Source organism: Acanthochromis polyacanthus, chromosome 16, assembly GCF_021347895.1.
Source record: "Acanthochromis polyacanthus isolate Apoly-LR-REF ecotype Palm Island chromosome 16, KAUST_Apoly_ChrSc, whole genome shotgun sequence".
Taxonomy (NCBI): Eukaryota; Metazoa; Chordata; class Actinopteri; family Pomacentridae; genus Acanthochromis; species Acanthochromis polyacanthus.
The window spans coordinates 17,353,728-17,375,218 of NC_067128.1; the positions used below are offsets into that span (position 1 = coordinate 17,353,728).

The window sequence follows — 21,491 nt, forward strand, 5'->3', positions numbered from 1 at the left end:
ATTGCAGCCTGGGAATAAAAGACTTTCCTTAAGTTTATATACAAGTAACCAGAAACCATAAGCAAGATCAAGCCACACTAGCTGATTTTTTGGTCTTGCTCCATCTCATAAACTTTTTATGAATCCTGACTTGGCATTACTTGTTTCTTGGTTTCAAATGCTTTTCAGAAGACACAGTAAAACTGTGATCTTATACTAAATACTACTGAATTTAGACAGCTTGTTTGATTGCTTCATAATAATATGACATAACTGAAAATGAAAGCACAGATAACAAGCATACATCTAAATTATTAGCAAAAGTAAATCACACGCTGTCTTGTAACATTACACTGTTCCTGTGTCAGTAGACACACCAAGTCAAATAAACACACAAACCACAGCAAGACATTTTTATCAAATTAAACCGTACAGACACATCTGGATAAAATGTTAAAATCTCAGCTCTGCACTGTCATGTCTACAAAGATTAGTTCATAACTTTTGGAATAAAAACACGTAAGATAAAAGGAATGATTCAAACAAACATGGATGCCAATTATGCTTTTTCCCAGACTTCCACCATGTTTCTTTTATGCTCTCCTCTAAGCGACTAATGCTGAATACAGATGAAGGTCCTGACGAAGTTAAGAGGCAACAGACTGAACATCTGAACACTCATTCACTACAAGATCATCTGTGAAACTGTCAAAATCTGATGCCAGATAACTCAGATCTTAAAAATCTGTTGTCTTGCCAAACTGTGGCTGTAATCGGCCTAAACATCCTGATGTGTCTCCAGCCTGAGTGAACGAGGTATCCTTGTATGTTTGTGCAGCAGGACACTGGAAAGCAGCCCAGAAAACCACATCCACAATTTCAGACTTGTGTTCAGATTGAGGCAGCACAGAGCTGCACAATGTAACTCGTTAATGTAATTCTAGACTTCAGAAAATTACTCAATTCTCAGTCTCTCCACGGTTATGACAGCAGGACGCAGCTCCTCCCAGTAGTTGCTCTATATGCCTTTTGAACTTTTGAATGTTGGACAGCAGGTCAAATATAGGTACGATTTGACATTATTGACTACCTTAATTAGTTTATACTGACCTTCTGATCCACTGCTTGTTTCTACTGATATTCTTTGCCAGTCAAACTAGCTGTAAACACATCACTGGCACAAGTCAGGTTGACAAAACAATACTGTATGTACTGGAGATAGATACTAAATCAGTAGTAACAAAAAAAGGCAAAAAAAATGATAAGACTGTGCAGTAGTTTTACTTAATAGGTTACATTTCAGTCGTTGAATGTACTGTTAACATAAAAAAAGCAATTTGCACAGATTGTTGGATGAATCAGTAACAATAATAACTTTAACAATTATTGCGCATCTCAGCACTACCGGGAAGCTACCAGTGACTGAACAGTGTCCGACAATCACGCAATAATTCATTAATTTAGGCTGAACTGTGGTCTGTTCTTGCCCACAGCACATAGTAGAAAAGTGTGGAAACAAAGTTGGCACTAAGTTACTGCAACATGCATTCATCCTGGTAAAATATCTTTTGATATGCAGAGTTATGTGAACAACACCTACTTAAACAGTAAATTACTGATGTACAGCTAAAAATGCTTCCACAATTTTTGAAATTCAACTTTTGTTTCTTCTTTTTTATGATTTATGGCATTATAACTTTGTTGGAGAGCCCAAAAGTCATATTTGAAGTGTTTCATCTTGCCATGGTTGGGCTGTTTCCACAGAGGTTCAGGACTTCATAATGTGGTGGAAAAACGAGCCAACAGTCAGTAAAAATGTGGCAGAATAAAAAAAAAAAAAAAAAAAAAAAAAAAAACACTCCCAGAAACTGCTTGGGGGTTCAGAGGGTTAGAAGGTAATTTAAAAAAAAAAAAAAAGCAAGAAAAGCGAGTAAGCATGCCAAGTTTACAGGACAAGAACCCTGCAGGGTTCTATTCCAGCTCAGTCCACTTGCTGACTTCTTCCTCTGTGGTTGAAGGTACTAATCAAAATCACCTGATGGGAGTTTTTGGCTGGAATGTAAGCGTGTACCAAAGTCTCCCAAACCCTCTGAGGAACATGGAGTGAGAGCCCAGTTACAGCCCACATCTAAATATACATACAGCTTCATGTCACTATTCAACCACTGAAGTCTTATTCAGAATGCTCCTGCTACCAATCGAGCAACCAAACACACAAACATTAGGCTTCTGCTAGAGTATTTTAAACCAAGTAACTGGCATAGATAAAACATACATTTTTTTACTTTTCGCATCAATATATAATTAGAAAGGTTTATTCCTTTCTGAAGTGCTCATATAGACAAACTGTACACGGACTTTAAATGACTGAGCATATTTATGACCATCGGCAACTTTAGAAAACAGCACAGAAAGTTAAATTCTACACGTCAAACACTGACAAGACTAGCTATACAAGAGAAACCAGAATCTGTTGCTTTCCATCTTGAATCCTTTGAACGAACTACTTCATGCAGAAACACACACATAATTGTGAGTTACGCTGTTGGCTACTTACACACCCCTTTCTTGCAGAGTTAGTCATCCATTAAGTCATTAAAGGTCTATTCAATCAAAACTTCTTTTTCTTGTCCTTCACTCATCCCAAACTTCTTCACACACTCCCTTCTCTTATCTCGCGTGCTCGCTTTCTTTCTCCTGAAGTTGTGTGAAACTGCTGCGAGCAGGAGGCCACACCCAACACCATGTTGATCAGATTAGAGGGCAGCCTGCCTGCCATAACCCTAGACCTCCGCTCTTCCTCTCCTCTCATTTCCTCATTCTCTCCATCTGTCTGACCCCACACTTCCCTCCTCCTCCTTTTTCTTTCCCTTCATCTATAGATGTGCCTGCCAACTCCAAACCTCATCCTCTCCTCCCTCCATTTACAATAACACCCTCTTCTTTTTCACATTTTGGAAAACTGTGTACACAGAGGATGACGGATAGAGGGGGAAAAAAGATAAAAAGGAGGACGAGAAAAGCAAAGAAAGTGTCACTGAGTTGAAGGCTCAGTTTCCAAACACACAGACAAACCACACAACCTTGTCCTTTCCCTCACCCAGACTTGTGTCGGCCCCTCATCATGGCAGCTGGTTCTCTCTTGCCTCCCTGGTCGAACATCGGGTCCACAAACTTAAAGACGTGAGCAGAACCAAACTGGAGGGTGGAGCCTGAACGCAGCACCGTCGTCTCAGTGACGCGCTGTCCGTCAACAAATGTGTCGGCGTCGGGGCCGTGTGGCGTCACAGTCACCATGCCTTCACTGTGCATGAGGTTGCAGTGGTGGGGCAGAATCCCCGGGCCGAGCAGCTGGAGACAAACACAGCAGATACATCGGTGACTGATGACGTATCTGTAAGAGCCGGTGCTAAAACTAGTTTGAAAAGTCACTTCAACTCCAGAGGCAGTTAACCAGCTGAGGTCCTTACATTAAGTTAGCAGTTTTAGTCTCATCTGGGATTTGAGAACTGCCTATGGTAATCTGTGTCATAATTCAAGCACAAAATACAGAGTGTTGAACTGGCATGACTATTCTTTTCTGTTTTAATACCACCTAGAATTCAATTTAAAGCCTGTTCCACCATCATACAGACCGAAGAATGACGGACATCAACAACATCCAATAGGGGTGAAAAGGCCTACAACAATGTATTTACCAAGCCTACAGTTTTATTATCATTTAAGTCACATTTCTGTTAGTTTCTCCAAGCTGCCAATATCAGCTGCCTAACCCTAAACACATTGGGGACAGCTCACAGCCTCTTTAACTGAGACCCTTCTGGATGTTGCAAAGTCAAGGTGATCCTGCTTTTCCCATCAGGGATCTGCCTAAGAAGACGAGGCTCGCAGAATCACTGACTTCTTTTAAATCACTTCTTGAGACCCACTTTAATAGACTTGCTTTTATCTAATCTAATTTTTCTATTGCTTATTAACCCTTTAAGCTTCAGTCAATTCCAGCCGTTTTAGTACAAAAAAAAATCGCTAATATTCTATTTTTAAATTAAAAAAATTACGAAAAATACGGGGAATATTGGACGCGCATCGGGAGGTGCATTTCCTTGAAAACGACCGATTCGGGGATTTTATACCGACTTCAGGACATGTTTTGGACAAAATAGTTTACTGGCTTGTGTCATCTGATGTAAAAGGTTGGATTATGGCCGTTTTTTGTGGAATCTTTTTTTGTGTGTAATAATAAACCCGGAAATGTGAGTCGCGCTGTGTGCTTTGAAGCCGTGTATAGAGAACGGATGGATGAATATTTGTTTTTGTCGGACAAATGTGTTTTTCTCACCCGCTGTGGTAATCGCATCTGAAAGTGGTTTATACCGGCAGATTCATGAGAATCTAAGCTTTCCATCGGTGTATAGTGTTTGTATAATCGCGTTTGCACCCGTCGGACATTCTTGAAATTCCTATGCAAATTAGTAGGTGTACCGCCGGCGGTACACTGAAGCTTAAAGGGTTAAGGATTCTACTGTTTTAGTATTCTATTTGTATTTACATTAATTGAAATTTTGTGTTTAGGGGTTTTTGTGCCTTCTGGTGTAAACTTCATCTAAATTTCACTCCGTTTTGTTGAGCCTTCCTGTCTGGTTTCCTGTTTTGCACATCTTTGAGTGTCACGTTTGCTTTGTCTATTAAAGCTGTTGGAAACTATTTTTTAACATGCTGTATATGTCATTTTTAAAATTTCTGCATATAGCAGGCTAGACAAAATATCTTTAGACAGTCACAAAACAAGACGTTTTAACCTACAGATATGTGCATCACTCCATGACAACAACGTTAGCAAATCATCCTTTCTGAAAAGTGGGAATTCCCATTGATCAAACAGATGTTGGAATCATAACAAAAAGTAAACTTTATTGGGAATCACTGCTAACATTAGCATGCCAGGCTAACGTAGCTCACACATTTTGAGCCTAATACAAATTGAAGAGATAGTCATTTTGAATAGCAGCACATATACAGGATTAGCCATGCTGGGTTAAAGAACTGAATGAGGGTTTGGGTAATGTCTTGCATCATTATTATTTGTAGTTGACAGCAAAATGGTAAAAACATAATCTAAAAAAAATCTCTGCAAAATGATTTGTACTCAAAATACATGTGGTTAGTGTTTAGTGTTGTAGTGATGTGGTTACCTGGATGGCTCCGTCCTCTGTGCAGTCCGAGCCGACCTCAGTGATGCTGTGCTGAAGCCGGTATAGCTTTGGTTTGTCCCTTGAGTCAGACCCGTCTGGACACACACACACACACACACAAACTATCAGATTTAGCAGTGGGCAGGGCTGCACTCACATCACATTTAGATTTTAAAGAAACAGTATACAACCTCATACACTCTGCCACCCACACACAACCAACAGCATTGAATCGATTCATCATTTCACCATCAAAGAATCTAGACAAACTGGTGTATTCTGGCATGTGCACTGCTAAGGCGGTAAAAATTGTGGGTGGCTGGTGGGGCTGCAGAGTGGTTTATGGCTATTAGTAAGCAGGAGTTTAGTAAAAGCGAAGCAGCGTATTAGTTCACTGGAGAGAAAGACATAAAACATTAACTGCTCTGGAAAAAAAAATGAATGGGTAATAGAAAACCTTTGATCACCTTCTAAAAATAATACTGGAAACAAGAGGCAACTAATTTAACAAAGATACCAGGGCAACTAGGACTGTTACAAGGATATAATGACAAAATTACTTGGCTATTTATCAAATGTCATTGTTGAAACAAGCTCAGTAATAAAAGGCTCCATGCTTACACTTCAGTGCATGAAGCATATTTGGTTAATTACAAGTATTCTTTGATTTGATAGAGTTTCTCACATCATGGAATCGTGTTTACTATTTAGTCCTGACTCTTTAGAAATTAAATGAGGTACAGGTGTGCACAACCCTCCATCAGTTGATTAAATCAAGTGCAAGAATAGCTTCATCATAACTTGTGATATAAATGCATTTAAATGCTTCCGAAAACTACTTGAGAAAAATGAAAATAAAATCTTTAAAAACAAATAGGATGTTTTTCCCCCAGGTAGCCAGATGTGATTTTAAATCCCAGCCTGAAGCCCTTTTTCTGTTTAAATACAATATGCCTAAACCTATTAAAGAATCATACTTAAATGTAAATGACTTTTAGAAAATATGAAGATTTTAAATATAGTTTTTATTACTTTGTCTAAACTTTCTAGCCAGTATATAGGATTCTACAGTATGAATACTACTACTAAAGTCCAACTAAATCAAAGATAAGATTTTTGCACAGGGGAATGTATTGGATGAAAGTGAGGAGTTGGGCTTGCTGGACCTCCCTCAGCAACCCCAGCAGCCACTGCAACAGACACAGAGGAGGTGCATTGGGTTTTTACCTTCGTGGTGCCGATAGGCGTAGTAGGCATAGTGATTCCCTCGCCCTAGGCAGACAGGCAGGCAGGTAGGAGGACACATGCACAGGCCCCACACACACACACAAACACACCATGCCATAAGAAGGTGGGAAAGAAAACAGACACATAGCAGAGGGTGAAAATGCAGCAAGGAGGAAAAATGCAGCATTACCTTGTTAACCCATTAAATGCATGGAAGGCATACAAACACACACACACACACAAAAAAAATACTTTCAAGGGCCTTTCACGGCCAACATTTAGGATACACTTTAGTGCAAATTATGCTGTTCTGAACCAAAGGTAGCTTTATATAATATATACAATTCACCAAGAAAACTTGTCTATTCCCTTTTGTGATTTAAAAAAAAACACAAAAATGACTTGATTAATAGTCGATTAATCGAACAGTCTGAAACATATTTTTAAACTTGGCAGCTTGTTGTAATGTGCAGTTTTAATTAGACGCCAAGCATGAGTGAGTTCATTCGCCTCCTTGTGTGATAGAGGGAATCAAACATAAGCAGCAATGTCATTAAAGGGGAACTTCGTTTTTTTTCAACCTGGGGTCTGTTTTCATATGTCATTTCATACATGTGAGTGATGGAGAAATGAATTTTCGACACAGCTCCAGTATTTAGCCAGGCAGGCAGCTTAGCAGCTCAGCTAGCAGCTCGGCTAGCGAAAAGTATGGGGCAGCTGGCCCCCCCCACGCCAAAATCCCTAACGTACTTTTTTCCCCACACTGACCGGCTCAGATAGTCTCAACGAGTGTCCCACAACATACTAGAGATGAGAAGTGAACGAAAACCTCCACATTACTTGGCGATCGCTCTTTGTTGTGGTCTGTATCCAAATCTCAGGACGCTAGAAAGCAAATCTCGTTCCGAAATCGCGCGAGCTATATATTCTTTCATGTAAATGTTTATCTTTTCAATCATTTTATGGCTTCATTACTCACGGTGGCAATCTAAATAATGAGTGCAGCTTTGACAGTAATGAGGGAAGAGCATCATTATGAAGTTCTTCCATCTAATGTCTTCTGCACACAAATATTAGCACCGCACTGCGTTTTTAAAGTAACTTGTTATTTTGGGTTATAGTGCAGGAATAAACACGCTCACTCATACACACTCCAGCACACACAAATGCAGGCCCAGCACCAATCATCTATGACAGTCACCAATTCGATTTTCCATCTTTGCTGTCTTCTATGTACAGTGACCAGTCAGCCTTTCAGTGAATGAAGTAGATGTGTTAGTATATTCCTGGACCAGACCTGCTGGTTTCCCATTACCATTTCAGCACTACACTTTAAACTACTGGGGTGCTGAGAGGTGTTTGGGTCACCATCAGGCCTGGTAAGTTAATGGCATGACAGGACAAAAGACAAAAAGGTAGATAAAGAGAGAGGGATCAGTAGCAAGAAACAAGCTGTTAGGGCAGGACATGACACATTTTGCAAGACTCAGAAAGGTTTTCTCAAAATGCCCTGAAAGGTTTTTCATAACAATAATTTGGGATGGTATACTGCATTCCAGGAGTTGCTTTTGTTATTGCAACTTACCTTTTCTTTTCTTTGTAGTCCTTCAACCTGCCCTGCATACTTCTATTTTAGTTATTGTGCTCTAATTCCCACAATGCATATCGCAAAACTCCAAAATTAAGCTTGTATTTTTATCTTGTAAATTATGTTTTAAAATGTACACACACAAAAACAGCCTGGTCTCGGCTATTGTACTTCTAAGACAGAGATATTTTAGTGGAACTTTGATCTGATAACACCTACATATAATCTGATCCATATCTGCCTGATGACATTTCACTTTAATCCTAAGAACTGTGAAGCGTTTCCATTCACAACTCATTCTTTGATGTTAGCTGATTCCTGCCTGAAGGGAAAACGGCATACCTAAAATGAGTAGTGCTGGAATTAAAATGCGCTTCTATTAATAGGTAACGCTTAAGAAAAGCTTAAAGGCAAATAGTGTATTAGCTGAGTGCTTCTTTTGTGATTCTTAATAGTCCAATGACATCTTTTTTGAAAGCAATGGGTGTAAGGCAGGAGTGGCTTCTACAATCATGCATAGGTAAATGCAACTAGTTGTAAGTTGTGTCTCCAATTCAGATTTAAGTGATCATTGAACAGTTGTAGCTGTTTCTACATACTCAGAAAATAACCTGAAACCACAATTGCAGTGATGTAACCATGTGATTTACTCACCTTAGCAGGGGAAGGAAAGGCAGATTTATCTTAGGCTGAAACTAAATCTTATCCTCTGTAGCTACAATGCCTCCTACTGGGCACTGTCTGCCCCTGCATCCATCCATCCATTATCTATAGAAAGCTGCTTCCACTGGTACTACTGCTCCCATTGCTGGTAAAAGTTCCACTGATAGATACCGACACTAATGAAATCACAGATGCAAATCCAGACACTGTGGTGTTGTGTGCATTGTGATTCTACCTGGGCTCAGCTCCACCAGATAAGGCAGTTTTTCAGGCGGCAGCGAGCTGTCCTTCCCTCGGACGCCCTTGTCGTCCACTTTCCTTCCCTTCCTCCCCTGGTAGTCAGGAGGTCTCTTCTTCAGCTGAAACACTAACACTCCTGAGACAAGAGGGAGCCAAACGTATTACCAATGCTGTCAGTATGCTACATTCAAAGTTAAAATTAAAACAATACACATTTTCTGGTGGATGAATAAATTATTTTTGACGAATCATCCAGTACTTAAAATGTCATTTTGTGGCGTTTCCTTCAAATTGTCAGTGAAAAGGTCCAAATATGTCCTTTGCATTCTTATGCTTAAAATCCAACTCTACAAAAAACTGTAATGGCTTTAAAACAGCAGAAGGGGGCGGTAGCAACTCAGAGAAGATGAACAGTGTGAGAGTAGTACAATGTAAATATAGTGTAAAGGGGAGAGGTAAAAAGTGAGTGTTTTACCTCTGTCAGCAGGCCAGTCCCTGAAGATCTGCAGTGGACACTCCAAGTCATCCAGAATTACCTCTTTGCCTGACTTATCGTCTTGCTGAAAAATAAAAGAAGAGAGACAACAAATCAGTCCTCTACACAAGTAAAAATGACAAACTGTACCGTTAAACAGATTGCAAGCATTCAGATTCAGAAAATTTTATTTGTCCCCAGGGGGCAATTAAAAAGGCATGTACAGCAGGCAGTGCAACAATGAAGTAATAAAGAAATAGGAATAATGATAAGGATATTTATGTGATATGCAGCTCTATGGAAACAAGACAACCATGTGTAAAACTAAAGAGAGCTCAAACATGTCTTTCACTGTGGTATGACAAAGTTATAATACCATAAACCTAAATACTCTAGTTAGTATTTGGATTTATTCATAGGTTATTTCACTTGGCCTATTTATTTATAACCTCTACAAACTATGCATTTTGCTCATTACTCTGCACATCAAGTCTAGGAAGATATTCCACCATGATGAATGTATCTAGCAATAGATTGCTCCACTGTTTCTGTTTTAATGATCATATGCTTTATTTTCCTCTCAGTCTCTCTGATCATCTCCTCTCTGCTCTGCATAAACACAGCCAGCATTTCACCTGAAAAGTCTTAATTTTGCGCATGTGACTGCTGATTGCAGCTCAGTCAGTCATGACTCGTGAGGAGTGCAGAAGTTGTGGTTTTCTACATGATCTAGTGTAAACGCTGTATATTGAGGAAGAGTGGCATGTCGATCAAAGTGATTTTAAGCTCAGATTTGGTTGTTTTATCCAAAGGAACAGTACATGAAACATGATACGCTCAGGAGATCTTTTCAGTTCTGGCTCTGATAAATAGCTCAATTTTGACAAAAGAAAATCGCCTTTCAAATCCACTTGTGGGTTTTGGGGTTCAGAAGATTAATAGCCTTCACAGAAACAGCAGTTCATAAATTGGAATACGAAATGTTTTCTTGTCCAGATAGTCTAAAATGTCCAATAACTACTTTTCCATGATATTGTAGGATTTGAAGACAAAGATTCTGGGTTAAAGATTCAGTGCTTTTATTTAACCATATTATGTTGTCTAAAATATGTACTGGATTCTAAATGTTTAACTTCTTGTTTGACAAGAGATGACTGTTGTTTCAGAACTCTCATTTTTAAATTGTCAAGATGAGTCATTACATATTAGCTGGTTTTCAGAACAAAGAACAGTGGCTTTCTCCCACAGGTTTACTACTTATAATGAAATTAAGCTGTTCATGGGGCACATAAATCTCATCGTTTTGTCTTATAATCTTTACAGAACCCACTGCAATTCATTGCTGTCCTACATTCTGTTCAGTCTGATCTCGGTTAATATCCCCTCCCCCTGAATATTAACACTAGCTGACATGCTACTAGCTAGTATACCAGCGTTTATTTCTCTTGCTCACTAACCTAATGGACTTTCCCTGTGCTTTGGTCTCATCAGCAAATTGCAGCTGTCTATCAACAGTGTGTGTGTGTGTGTGTGTGTGTGTGTGTGTGTGTGTGTGTGTGTGTGTGTGTGTGTGTGTGTGTGTGTGTGTGTGTGTGTTCAGTCTCTGGAGGATCTCCCACTGTATTGGCTGAGGGAGCAGCAGTTATTTCATATGATTGGCTATAGCCACCTGAGAGGACAGATATGAGAGAGGCTGTGTTAAGGGCCGCCAAGTTCATTGTCTCACATGCATGCACGCACGCACACACAGCGATGGAGCATCTACTGCTGCTATAGCACTCAGTCTGAAAGCAACTGAATTGCATTCCTCCTGAAGGTTTTTGTGCCAAGCAGCATTCTGTTCCAATCTGCCAGTCGGGTAAAATGTGTGTCCATTTCTGTGTGTGTGACAGTGACCTTGACTTTCATCTCCACGGCCTGTCAGAAGGATGATGAAGGTGTTTATTGATGAGATTGGGGGTAAAGGTTGTGCTTAGTCGAGAATTGGGAGGATGAAGGCATAGGAATGGGGCAACATCTGCTAGTGTACTCACAAATAAAAATCAATCTAGTGAATGACTGAGACACACACACACACACACACACACACACACACACACACACACACACACACACACACACACACACACACACACACACACACACACACACACACACACACACACACACACACACACACACACACACACACACACAAAATTATGACAAATAGATGCCATGATCAAATTCCATTATCCCTACATGACTCAACGTGAGCATAACTGTATATGCTGCAGCTGGAGGAGCCAAAACTAACATCACTTGACTTAAAATTTGTTGGAACACACCAGATGTGATGCTTTCGGCACCTATTGGACATCTATCTAAGAGGATGAGGATGATGTGAATTCATGGAAATCCTCAATGGTAGAAGGTGAAATAGTTGTGTCAAGAAAAAGTGGTGTTACCCGAGCAATGCAGTACTCTCTGGGATTCTCCTTCTCTAGTCCATACTTCTCCAGCGCCTCCACCACAGCAAAGTCAGCGGTGTCTCTCGTGGAGAGCAGAATGGTCTTATAAGGGATGTTGGGCTTCAGACTGTCAGCGTATATCCTCAAAGTGCCACCTGTAGACAACAGCAAAATGTTATTTCTGCTTGCATCATGGTAACATATAAAAAAAGAGCAGAACATTAACTACTAAGAGTGTTTTTAGTGCTCATGTGCATATTGGGTGTTCCAGAGACAGTTTGTCCACAGAATGTGAAGAACATTAAAATTCAAGAAACTTTGGACTCCAGGACACAAAACATAAATCACACTAAATTGCAGTCAATTTGGTTTGGATTATGGAATCAAAAAATGTAATAAAGTTAGCACGGGGCAAAGTGAGACTAATACTGACCCATCTTTACTACCACCAATGTCGCTGAAGACAGTTTCTTACTACACCAAAAACCAGACTTTGTATTGTCACAGTGCAGCTGCATTTACCAATCTAAAATTATGCTCAGTACTAGCATAATCAATGCCCAATAAAATAAATCTAGATGTTAGACAGGCAGATGTAGTTTTCAATCATGTTCTTGATACACAGATTAAAATAATGTATTCTGTTTTGGTATTTGCCATGGGCTAAACTGCAATGCAATACAATATATCAACTGGAGGAACACGGAGCTGTGTGTCCGTGATGTGTCAAGTTGAAATGATCACCTTAGAAAATCCCACAAGGGAGTCTTCAGCAAAACAAACAGGATTTTTAGAAGCATTACATAAAATGAGCTTTTCAAAATAGCACTTTCTACTGGGAGAACGTCATTGTCTGACCACAAGCCATCCAGTCCCATCGGGTGTGTGTGTGTGTGTGTGTGTGTGTGTGTGTGTGTGTGTGTGTGTGTGTGTGTGTGTGTGTGTGTGTGTGTGTGTGTGTCTACCATATGTGGACAGTGGTTAGAGCTGTTTTTAGAGTTGGTTCACTGGTCCATCTGTCTGTCTGGCAGAGTGATTAGGTAATGCCTGAGTCACATGCCGAACCAGTCAGCATGTTTGCTTCATTCATTCAACGCAAGTCTTTTTGTGTGCGTAAACATGTCAGCGTGAGACTTTCCAACAACATATGGCACTTCTAGGAAGCAGCTGATGTTAACATGATGTAGAAAGATCAGTGGCTCTAAAAACAAAATGTGAATATTGCTTCACATGAATTCACACCCGTTACTCAGCATGTTGTATAAGCGTTACTGCTGTTGATAACAGCTGCAGAACACCTCAACCAGCTGCCCACAACTGGATTTAGAGAATTTAACTCGGCCGTCTCTTGCCGGTGCTCTCAAGCCCTGCCACACTGGATAAGAAGCAGCAGTGAACTGTGATGTTCAGGTCACTCTGCAGATTATCTGTGGACGTCAGCTTTTCTTTAAGCCACACAAGGCCATTCAGACTTGTTCAGAAGCCAAACCAGTTCTGTCTTTGGCCCTTTGACTTGGCCTTTTGTCCTAAAAAGGTGAATCTTTGCTTAGTGAACAGACGGACGTACATAAACAAATATACAGATAGATACAGAGAGAGATATGAGTTAAGTCCTTCCTGCACTTGCTGGTATGAAGCATCCTCATAGCATGATTATCTGAACACCACCACTGTTATTGGCCAGATTTAACACACTGGCATTTTGTTTACCTCCACTGAGCCACACATTGTGTTGATGTGAAATTCCTTGTTGGGAATGGGGGCTGTTTTGCAAGGGCTGCAATATCAGCTGCTAGGAACAGAGAGCATGTTTCCCCCTGACCAACCACAGAAATGTGTCAATTTGTTAATTATTTCTGTAAGTCAACTTACAACAACTTGTACAGCTGTGTCAATCTCTGTCTATCACTATTTTTCATAAATGAAGTGCTGGTAATAAGCTCTTTGTCCAGACTCTTTACTTGTCTGGAATGACAGCTGTAGGAAAAGTCTTGGTGGTTTAGAACTTCTTCTATTTCATAATAATGAAACTCATTCAGCTCATGGGAACTTTTAATACTTCAGCAGTTTCTTCATATTTTTACTCTCATCCATGGTGAAACACTAATAACTTCATTCTCAGAGGTTTATGGTGAAGTTATTGGCTTAGTTTTTGCTCTGACAACCACTAAATTATGAGACTTATGAGACCATGAAATATGCATAAGTGGTAATCAGTGCTCAAAGTGGGCTTGGTAGAATAGGGTCTGAATACACAGTGAAACAAAGGATTTACATGTAGCTTTCTGTTTTAAAAAAGAGGATCATTTGAGGTACCTGAGTCTGGCCTCCCATCACTGCTCATGAACTCTTGCATGCGTTTCTCCAGTTTCTGCTGGCGTCTCCTCTTCATCACCACCTCTGGGTTTGAGATTGTCCTGGTAAAGCTGGTCTCTGGCATGTCCTTGTAAACTTCTGCTGCCAGGCGACTGTTTTCCCTAAAATTCCCACAAAATGAGAGATATAAATCACAATGCAGAAGACAGTATGTGTAAAAAAAAAAAAAAAAAAAAAACAAACAAACAAAAAAAAAAACAAAAAAAAACAACAGATTGAGGAACAGAGAGGTCAGAGTTTAAATCACTATCCTTTCCTCTTCTGGAGTGTTCTGTGCTTTTCTTGGCATTGAAAAACAACAAAATCCTCTCCAAGGACTGAAAGGATGTAAGGGCAGGGCAGTAAGATGGATGACTGTAAGTGTGTGTGTTACCCGTCCTCCCGGCTGAGCGCCTGTTCATCTCCATCAGGGATCCGAGCAAACTCCTTCTCCCTCTTCTTTTCCTTCTTCTTCTCCTTCTTGGACAAAGTCCTCTTGAAGTTCTGTATCACTCCGTCCTTCTCCTTCTCTGGTCCATTACTCTGACTCTTCTGGGAGGAAAAAAGGGGAGTGAATGAGGTGCTTTGAAAGACTATGTGAAGAATCTTACTACAGCATGTAATGCTATGTTCTTTCTAAATGAATAAATGATGAACAAATTAAAATGAATGAGGAATAAATTGATCAAAAGAAATTCTTCCTTAATTACTTTTGAATGATACAGCAGATCAAATCAAGTACAAAAAACCTTTAAAAAGAAATACAGCAGTAGCTATAGCTACACCTCTAAACATAATGAACATAATGCACAAATTGGCAACGTTGGCTTCATGTTGGTACATATGCGGTATTTTCTTTCCTTCTTGGCTGTACTACTAAAGGCTTTGCTCGTAAAAATTAAGTATCCGAGAACACAATTTGAAACAAGCATTTATAAGTAGGCAACACAAACATGCAAAGTATGCTGCCAGTAGGTATAACTGTTTGACAGAGATGGTTTTCTTAGCAGGCAATTGATGAATGATTCAGCTCACTAGTAATCATACGGATTAACACATCAACAGACGGAGCAGCTGACCTTGGGCAGAATGTCATTTTCGTTCTTTAGGACGAACCGTCCTTCTCTGTCGTCTTTGTTCCAGTTCAGTTGAACAACAAGAGGCTTCTCGTCCAGGTCCAGCTGACGCTCTTCTAACACACACACAGACACCAGTTCATCTGAGAGCTAACTATGACAAATTGTGAATTAAACTATTAAGATTATTTTGGCTTGGTTGTGTAAGTCAGTTCCCCTCTTTTAGGTTCTCTCTTCTTCTCATCAGAAATCTATGGGACTCACCGCCACTGACATGGACCTCATAAAGGGAGTATTTTGGCGAGGAGAGCATCCTCATGTCTGGTCTGAACTTCTCAGCTAACGTCTCGATGACATCCTGCGTTGTCGCTGTGCTGGAGACTCTGATACACTTGGTGGCAAAGTTACCGGCGACCCGGTCCTGGAAGTAGAACCGCATCACACCATGGAACTCCAAGTCCTTAGAAAGAAACACACGGAGACAAGTTTAGCATTTGTTTATACAAACTAAGTTGCAGAAATACAATCTAACTTCAACAGAGCTATGTTCAGCTGCAACTTACAACCAAACTACTGTGGATACAGAGATGCTGACATTGAGGAGGACTCACTTTCTTTTAAACATAAAATCTTAAAGCAGGAAAACCAGAACATCGCTCTGATTTGTTCATTTTTCAAACAGTGAGGTCACTGTCCAGCAGCCTTGACTCTGACAGGAGCAAAAAAGCAAAAACCAGCAAGTGGAGTGTGTCAGCAGGTTGTGTGACGACAGGAGGAGGAGGCTGATCTGTCATTCACTGACCTGGAATGTCAACCACCATGCGCCAAGTTGGTTGTACTACAAATGACTTTCCTGACAACACTTCTTAAGCAATTTCACTTTGTGCAGTTAAAATTCTAGCACTCCTTTTTTCTTGGGTTAAAATGAAGCTTATATTTTCCCAACAATCAGAAGAAAATGACAGCTATTCCCAGCACACCTCCTTACTAACCTGTAAATCAAATTCTTCTTTTATCGTGCTTTAAATTTATTTTGTTTATCTCAGAGTGCAGGTCTTAGGAAATCTCTTTTGTTACATATATACACACTCTCACACAGCATATAGGCTCAACACAGCCAATGCTATCTAGACACCCCGGGCTATTTTCACTGAGTACAAATTCATTACCTACATGTTGACATTTTCTTCTGCACAGTCTACTACAGAACAAGACAGTTAAAACACCCAGGCCTGATATATGTATGTAACACTGTGCTGATGCAGCAGCTGTAGCCTGCAGCCCAATGTGTGTATATGCATTTGTTAAGGCTCAGCAGGGAAACTAGCTGCATATTTCATTATAACTGCCATTAAAAGATCTTAGAAGGTCTTAGCTCTACCAGGGAGCTTGTCAATGCTACATAGTATGTGCTATTCTTCCAATATAAAAAATAGGACCTTATCTTGGTCTCAGGAAAAGGAACCAATTTAAAGTACGAAAGAAATGGTCCAGAACCACGCCAGTTAAGTCAGACAGGATGCAAAGACAATATGAGGCCATGCAACACCACCAACTACAGCTCAAAGCCTAACTATGTAGTTAAACAGAGTTTCCTGAAATGACCTCAACAAAAGCTGTAGTGAGTGTTTTGAAATAGCATATAATGCAGGGTTACTGTATTGATGGTATTCATAATATTTTAAAGCAGGCACTGAGGGAGTAACTGCCCTTGAAGGCCTCTGAGGCTTATTTCATGAAAATGTGTTCATTCTTATGATGTCAGGTGTTGATGTTGTGTCTTCAAAAAAGGATGCAGAAGAACCCAGGCTCTGGTTCTCCTAGGACATAGATAACTCCTCTCTTAGGATGCCAAAAAAACTACTTTGAATTTGAATTTTAGAGAGACCATGCCAGCAGCTGAAAGGGAAAGCCAACAAGCCAGACAACTTTCTAAGGTGACAGATCGAGCGTTTGTGTGCAACGTCAAGCGGAGGCTGGGGAGTGTGAGGAGGAGGATTTGAAGCAAAGACTTAGATGTAACTAGATTATTTCTACACTAGTAAAGTCTGATTGTGGACTCCCTCTTACATACATACACATAGCTAGGAGATGATGATAAGGAGACATGACAAAAGCAAGAAAAAAGAAAAGGCTGGAAATTGATAGCAAGGTTTACATTTTTTGGATTTATGAAAAACTCTCTGTCTCTCTCCCACCATTTACTTCCCCCTCCCCTGTTTGGTAAAGACACAGTCAAGCAGAGTGGAAACACTGAGCATAGTTTCGATAGGCAAGGGTGGAGTCGGGAATGTGTGTGTGAGTGCGAGTGTTGTGATTTACTGCTGGAATGTGGGTCATCAAGGGTTGTTGTCAGGCTTGCGTAACTGTTGGTAACTGTTACCGTGGAGACTCTAGTCTACTTGGGTTCAAACAAAGCCCAGCTTAGAGTGAGCAGTGGATAATTAACACACTGGTCAGCAGAACTACAGTCACCTTTCGGTCAATGGGAATGGCCAAGTACAACCACGTGTAGTTCAAGTCCAGTGCAAAAGCAAAGCTTCCCCATTCCTCTAGGATGTGGTACGGTCCAACAAAGCCATGGATCCAAACCATCAGCCAGTTCCCCCCATGTACATGTATAATAGTGCAGTCCGACATTTGTACTTTTCTAGACTGTGGTCAATTCTTGAAACTTCAGACGTCCATAGCTTAGTGTAGTTTTACCCCTCTACCCATTCAGAAAATAAAGTACTCCAACTTTCCTGTATTTCTAGACCACAATCCTGTTGGCTTACAGAAATGCAGAGGAGTATACAACAATAATCATTAAACCACCTAGTGCTTTCTTTCACAAAGTCTACACAAGAAGTCTTAAATTTTAGTAAGTCATAGTGGGTAAATAATTACATTACCTTCTAAAAAACAAATATAAATCTAACAATTCAAAACAGACAATAAATCATGTTTAATAAACACGCTCCGCTTAAAACATCCCCCGCCTCTGAGTGCAAGAAATAATAATATATACTGGACGATACACCTACAAAATGATACATCTTCACTACAATGAAAACAATCAGGTCAAGGTCATACACTAAAAAAGGCAGATCTACATTATGCACAGGTGGCATTGGTGCAATATGCAAGAAATACTTCAGATAGTTTCTGACATATGCTCCAGAAACAGAATCAAAAAATATTTGAAGTGCCTCACAATGACCTTGAAAATCAGGTCACGGTCATGCACCCCAAAAGGCACATCTATACTATATAGAGATGGCCTGGGTGCAATATGAATGAAATCCCTCAAGTCGTTTCTGAGATATGCTGTGGACACGAAATGTGGACGTACGTACGTATGTACGTACGGACGGACAGACATACGGATGGACGTGCCCACGCCAATACCCCCCTCCATGCCTTTGGCCGGCGGGGGATAAAAATAGAATATATTGAAACTGTAAACATTTCTAAATTTAGACTTGACAGCCCAGTCGCCATTATTTCGTGCTTAAGCTGTATATGTAGTCAAGTAACAGATAATCCAAATTAAGTAATCACTCAGCAATGCATAAAACAGCCACCTTGGTACAAAACAAAGCGGTATGCAGCGAGAGAGCGATTGTTAATGAGGTCAAAATCTGCAAAACAGCTGATCATTACAACAAAGGCACAGGCATAAACTGTGGCCACAGCGACCTAGTATTTATTTTCAAAACCATATAAGATGAGAGACAGGTGACACTGGAAGAACAGTAAATATGGAATAGATTCAAAATTTGCTTTGCTAATGGGATCACTGAGCAAAGGTCAACAGAGATGAGCAGTGGAAGGAATGCAGATTCAAAACACCAGAGATTTTAGACTATAAGCGAACAGATTTTGCAAGTTATTGCAGAGATTGATCTCCAGATGTAGGAGACAGCCTGGCCTGGAAAAACGCCCAAAGTACTCAACCAACCAGAAATGTTCACTGCTGCAAGGCCCACCAACAAAGCTCCTGAACTTTCAGAAAGTATGTTTTGGTAGGTAAAATAATTTTCCTGGAACTCAACCTGGTCCCTGTGGTGGCAACGACAAAGTTCCTGCAGTTACTAGTCGCTGGGGAAATTTACTGTGGTAGAAACGCAACTCGCATCTAATGATAAATCGCCACACATCCATGCCATACCCTCAGGCTACATCTAAACCCCTCAAGCCAATGCATCAAGCCACTGTACAACTACAACAGCAAATCAATGTAACGGAAACTGTGGAATAAGACCGTCAAGACAAAATCATGAAATTCCTGTCTACACAAGCCTAAGTCCGTACAAATGCATTTTTCATCAACATGTATACAGTAACCATGGTGCAACTGATGCAAAATTTAACAAGTTTATTTTGTCAACAATACAGCTGCAGGTGAGAGAAAATATACACATTCACACTTAAGTATTATTTATTCATAAAATACGTAACCAGGACATCCACTGATAATCAACAGATAAAAGAGTACACTTGCTCCAGAAAAAGCAGCAACTTCTTCAACAGTTGTGCACCTAGTATATATTAAGTTTACCGCTTGCACATGATGATGGTTTAAAAGCAAAAACATCAGCCTGAATAACTGCTACCATTCCTCTGTCCTTTATGGAGCATTTTAATAAACACACTTTGGCAATTTAGGACAACATCCATTTGACTACAACATTAAAACATATAACCAGTGTTGACTGTATTGTTAAGACTTAGTTTTGTCAAAGCCCTCCTAAAAATGAGCCTGAGACTTGCAAACTCTGATTTATTTATGCAGTCTTGGAAATGGAAAACATAACATTTTTGACACCACCTGAACTACAAAAGAGACTTGTACGGAGCAATATATGGACCCAGGGGTCTGAAACAGTTTTTAGCTGAACATAACTTCCAATTCAGCTCAAGTTTGTCAGCTAAATGTTCAAAATTTCAACATGTAAAAACAGCAGAACAACAACAAACTGTTCATTTCATCCTCTAGCAGCTTTCATTCTAATAATCCCTAACAGCTTTTATATTTCGCAAACAGCACATGGGTTGACGGGAAATGCTAATGCAGCAGTATGCCACCAAATAGCAGCGCAGATAAGACTGCTACGCTCAGTCTGTCAAACAAACACAGTCCCAGATTTCCAGTCAAGTCATGGCAGAGAGGCATCAACTGAGGTTTAGGGAAGTCTTTGATGTTGGACTACTTCTGTCAGTGTGGGAATGTGTTTATAAGTTGGGTTGACATTTGCTCTCTACCTCTAAGTCTAGCAAATTAACTAATGTGATTACTGTATGTTAGACCATACATGCCACTGCAGGACTGTGGATCCACACACAAACACACAGCGTGAGCAATACCTGCAACAAAACTCTTGAGATTGTGAGATAGGAGTATTTATGTCACACATAGTAGGCCAACGCTGTAGATAGCCTTATCAGTTAGATGTAACTTAATGGAGAGCGAAGGATGTGTGAGTTGAAGCTGGTGGCTGACACTCAGTGGATTAGTGATTGTCCAATTTTCCCTTTGCCGATATTTAGTATCTAACAAGAGGAATTCAGACCAAAAAGTAACTACTCTGTTATTTCAGTCTTTATGAACTTATTGTAAATATACTGTATCATAAATGCTATAAGATATGAGGTGGTACCAAACTGTCTCCATCTCTATCACATAGTTTGTCTGTCACAGCTCATGAAAGGAGTACATTTTATCAAAGTGTAATCTGTCTGTATAAACTCAGGACTTGGACACGACAACAAAACACAAATTTAGGGGTGAAAAATGCAAATACCTTATTTTTCTAACTCAGAGATCAATATCAGTATCCTGCTCAAGAATTCAGCACCAACTACAGTAGGCTTTCTGTTTTGCTTTCATTGTGGTGTGTTTATTAATATTACAGACACACATTCCTTGCATTGTCTTGATAACTTTGAAATATTAACCCAAAAGGATTTAAATACAAACAGATGTGGCAGCGCACAAGCTAAGGAATGGTGTAAATTTGTTCACAGTAACTAAAAGTAAATACAAACAGGCCATCTATAAAGTGTGAGAGACTGAGATTAAGGAAAGATAGTGGCGGGAAAACGCGCTTCAGAGATAACCCAGATGTTCAAATCCACCCGTCAAACCCTCTGACTTACACCTCCAGGTCAAAGGTCTCTGAGAGAAGAGTTCACAGGTCACGTCAGTGTTTGTATGAGAAAGTGAGTTAACTTCACGCTGGCTGTAAAAGGCAGCTTCCACCT

General features: G+C 40.0%; 1 protein-coding gene across 1 annotated transcript in view; it reads right to left on the minus strand.

Moving 5' to 3' along the window:
- The window catches only part of afdna (afadin, adherens junction formation factor a), a 111,537-nt gene that overhangs the window by 64,578 nt on the left and 25,468 nt on the right, over positions 1–21,491 (minus strand). The window contains 10 exon segments of the mRNA XM_051937040.1: positions 3,080–3,330; positions 5,172–5,266; positions 6,399–6,443; positions 8,885–9,025; positions 9,365–9,449; positions 11,812–11,969; positions 14,131–14,291; positions 14,564–14,721; positions 15,249–15,358; positions 15,510–15,705. Of these exon segments, the coding sequence (XP_051793000.1) occupies positions 3,080–3,330; positions 5,172–5,266; positions 6,399–6,443; positions 8,885–9,025; positions 9,365–9,449; positions 11,812–11,969; positions 14,131–14,291; positions 14,564–14,721; positions 15,249–15,358; positions 15,510–15,705 (1,400 nt within the window).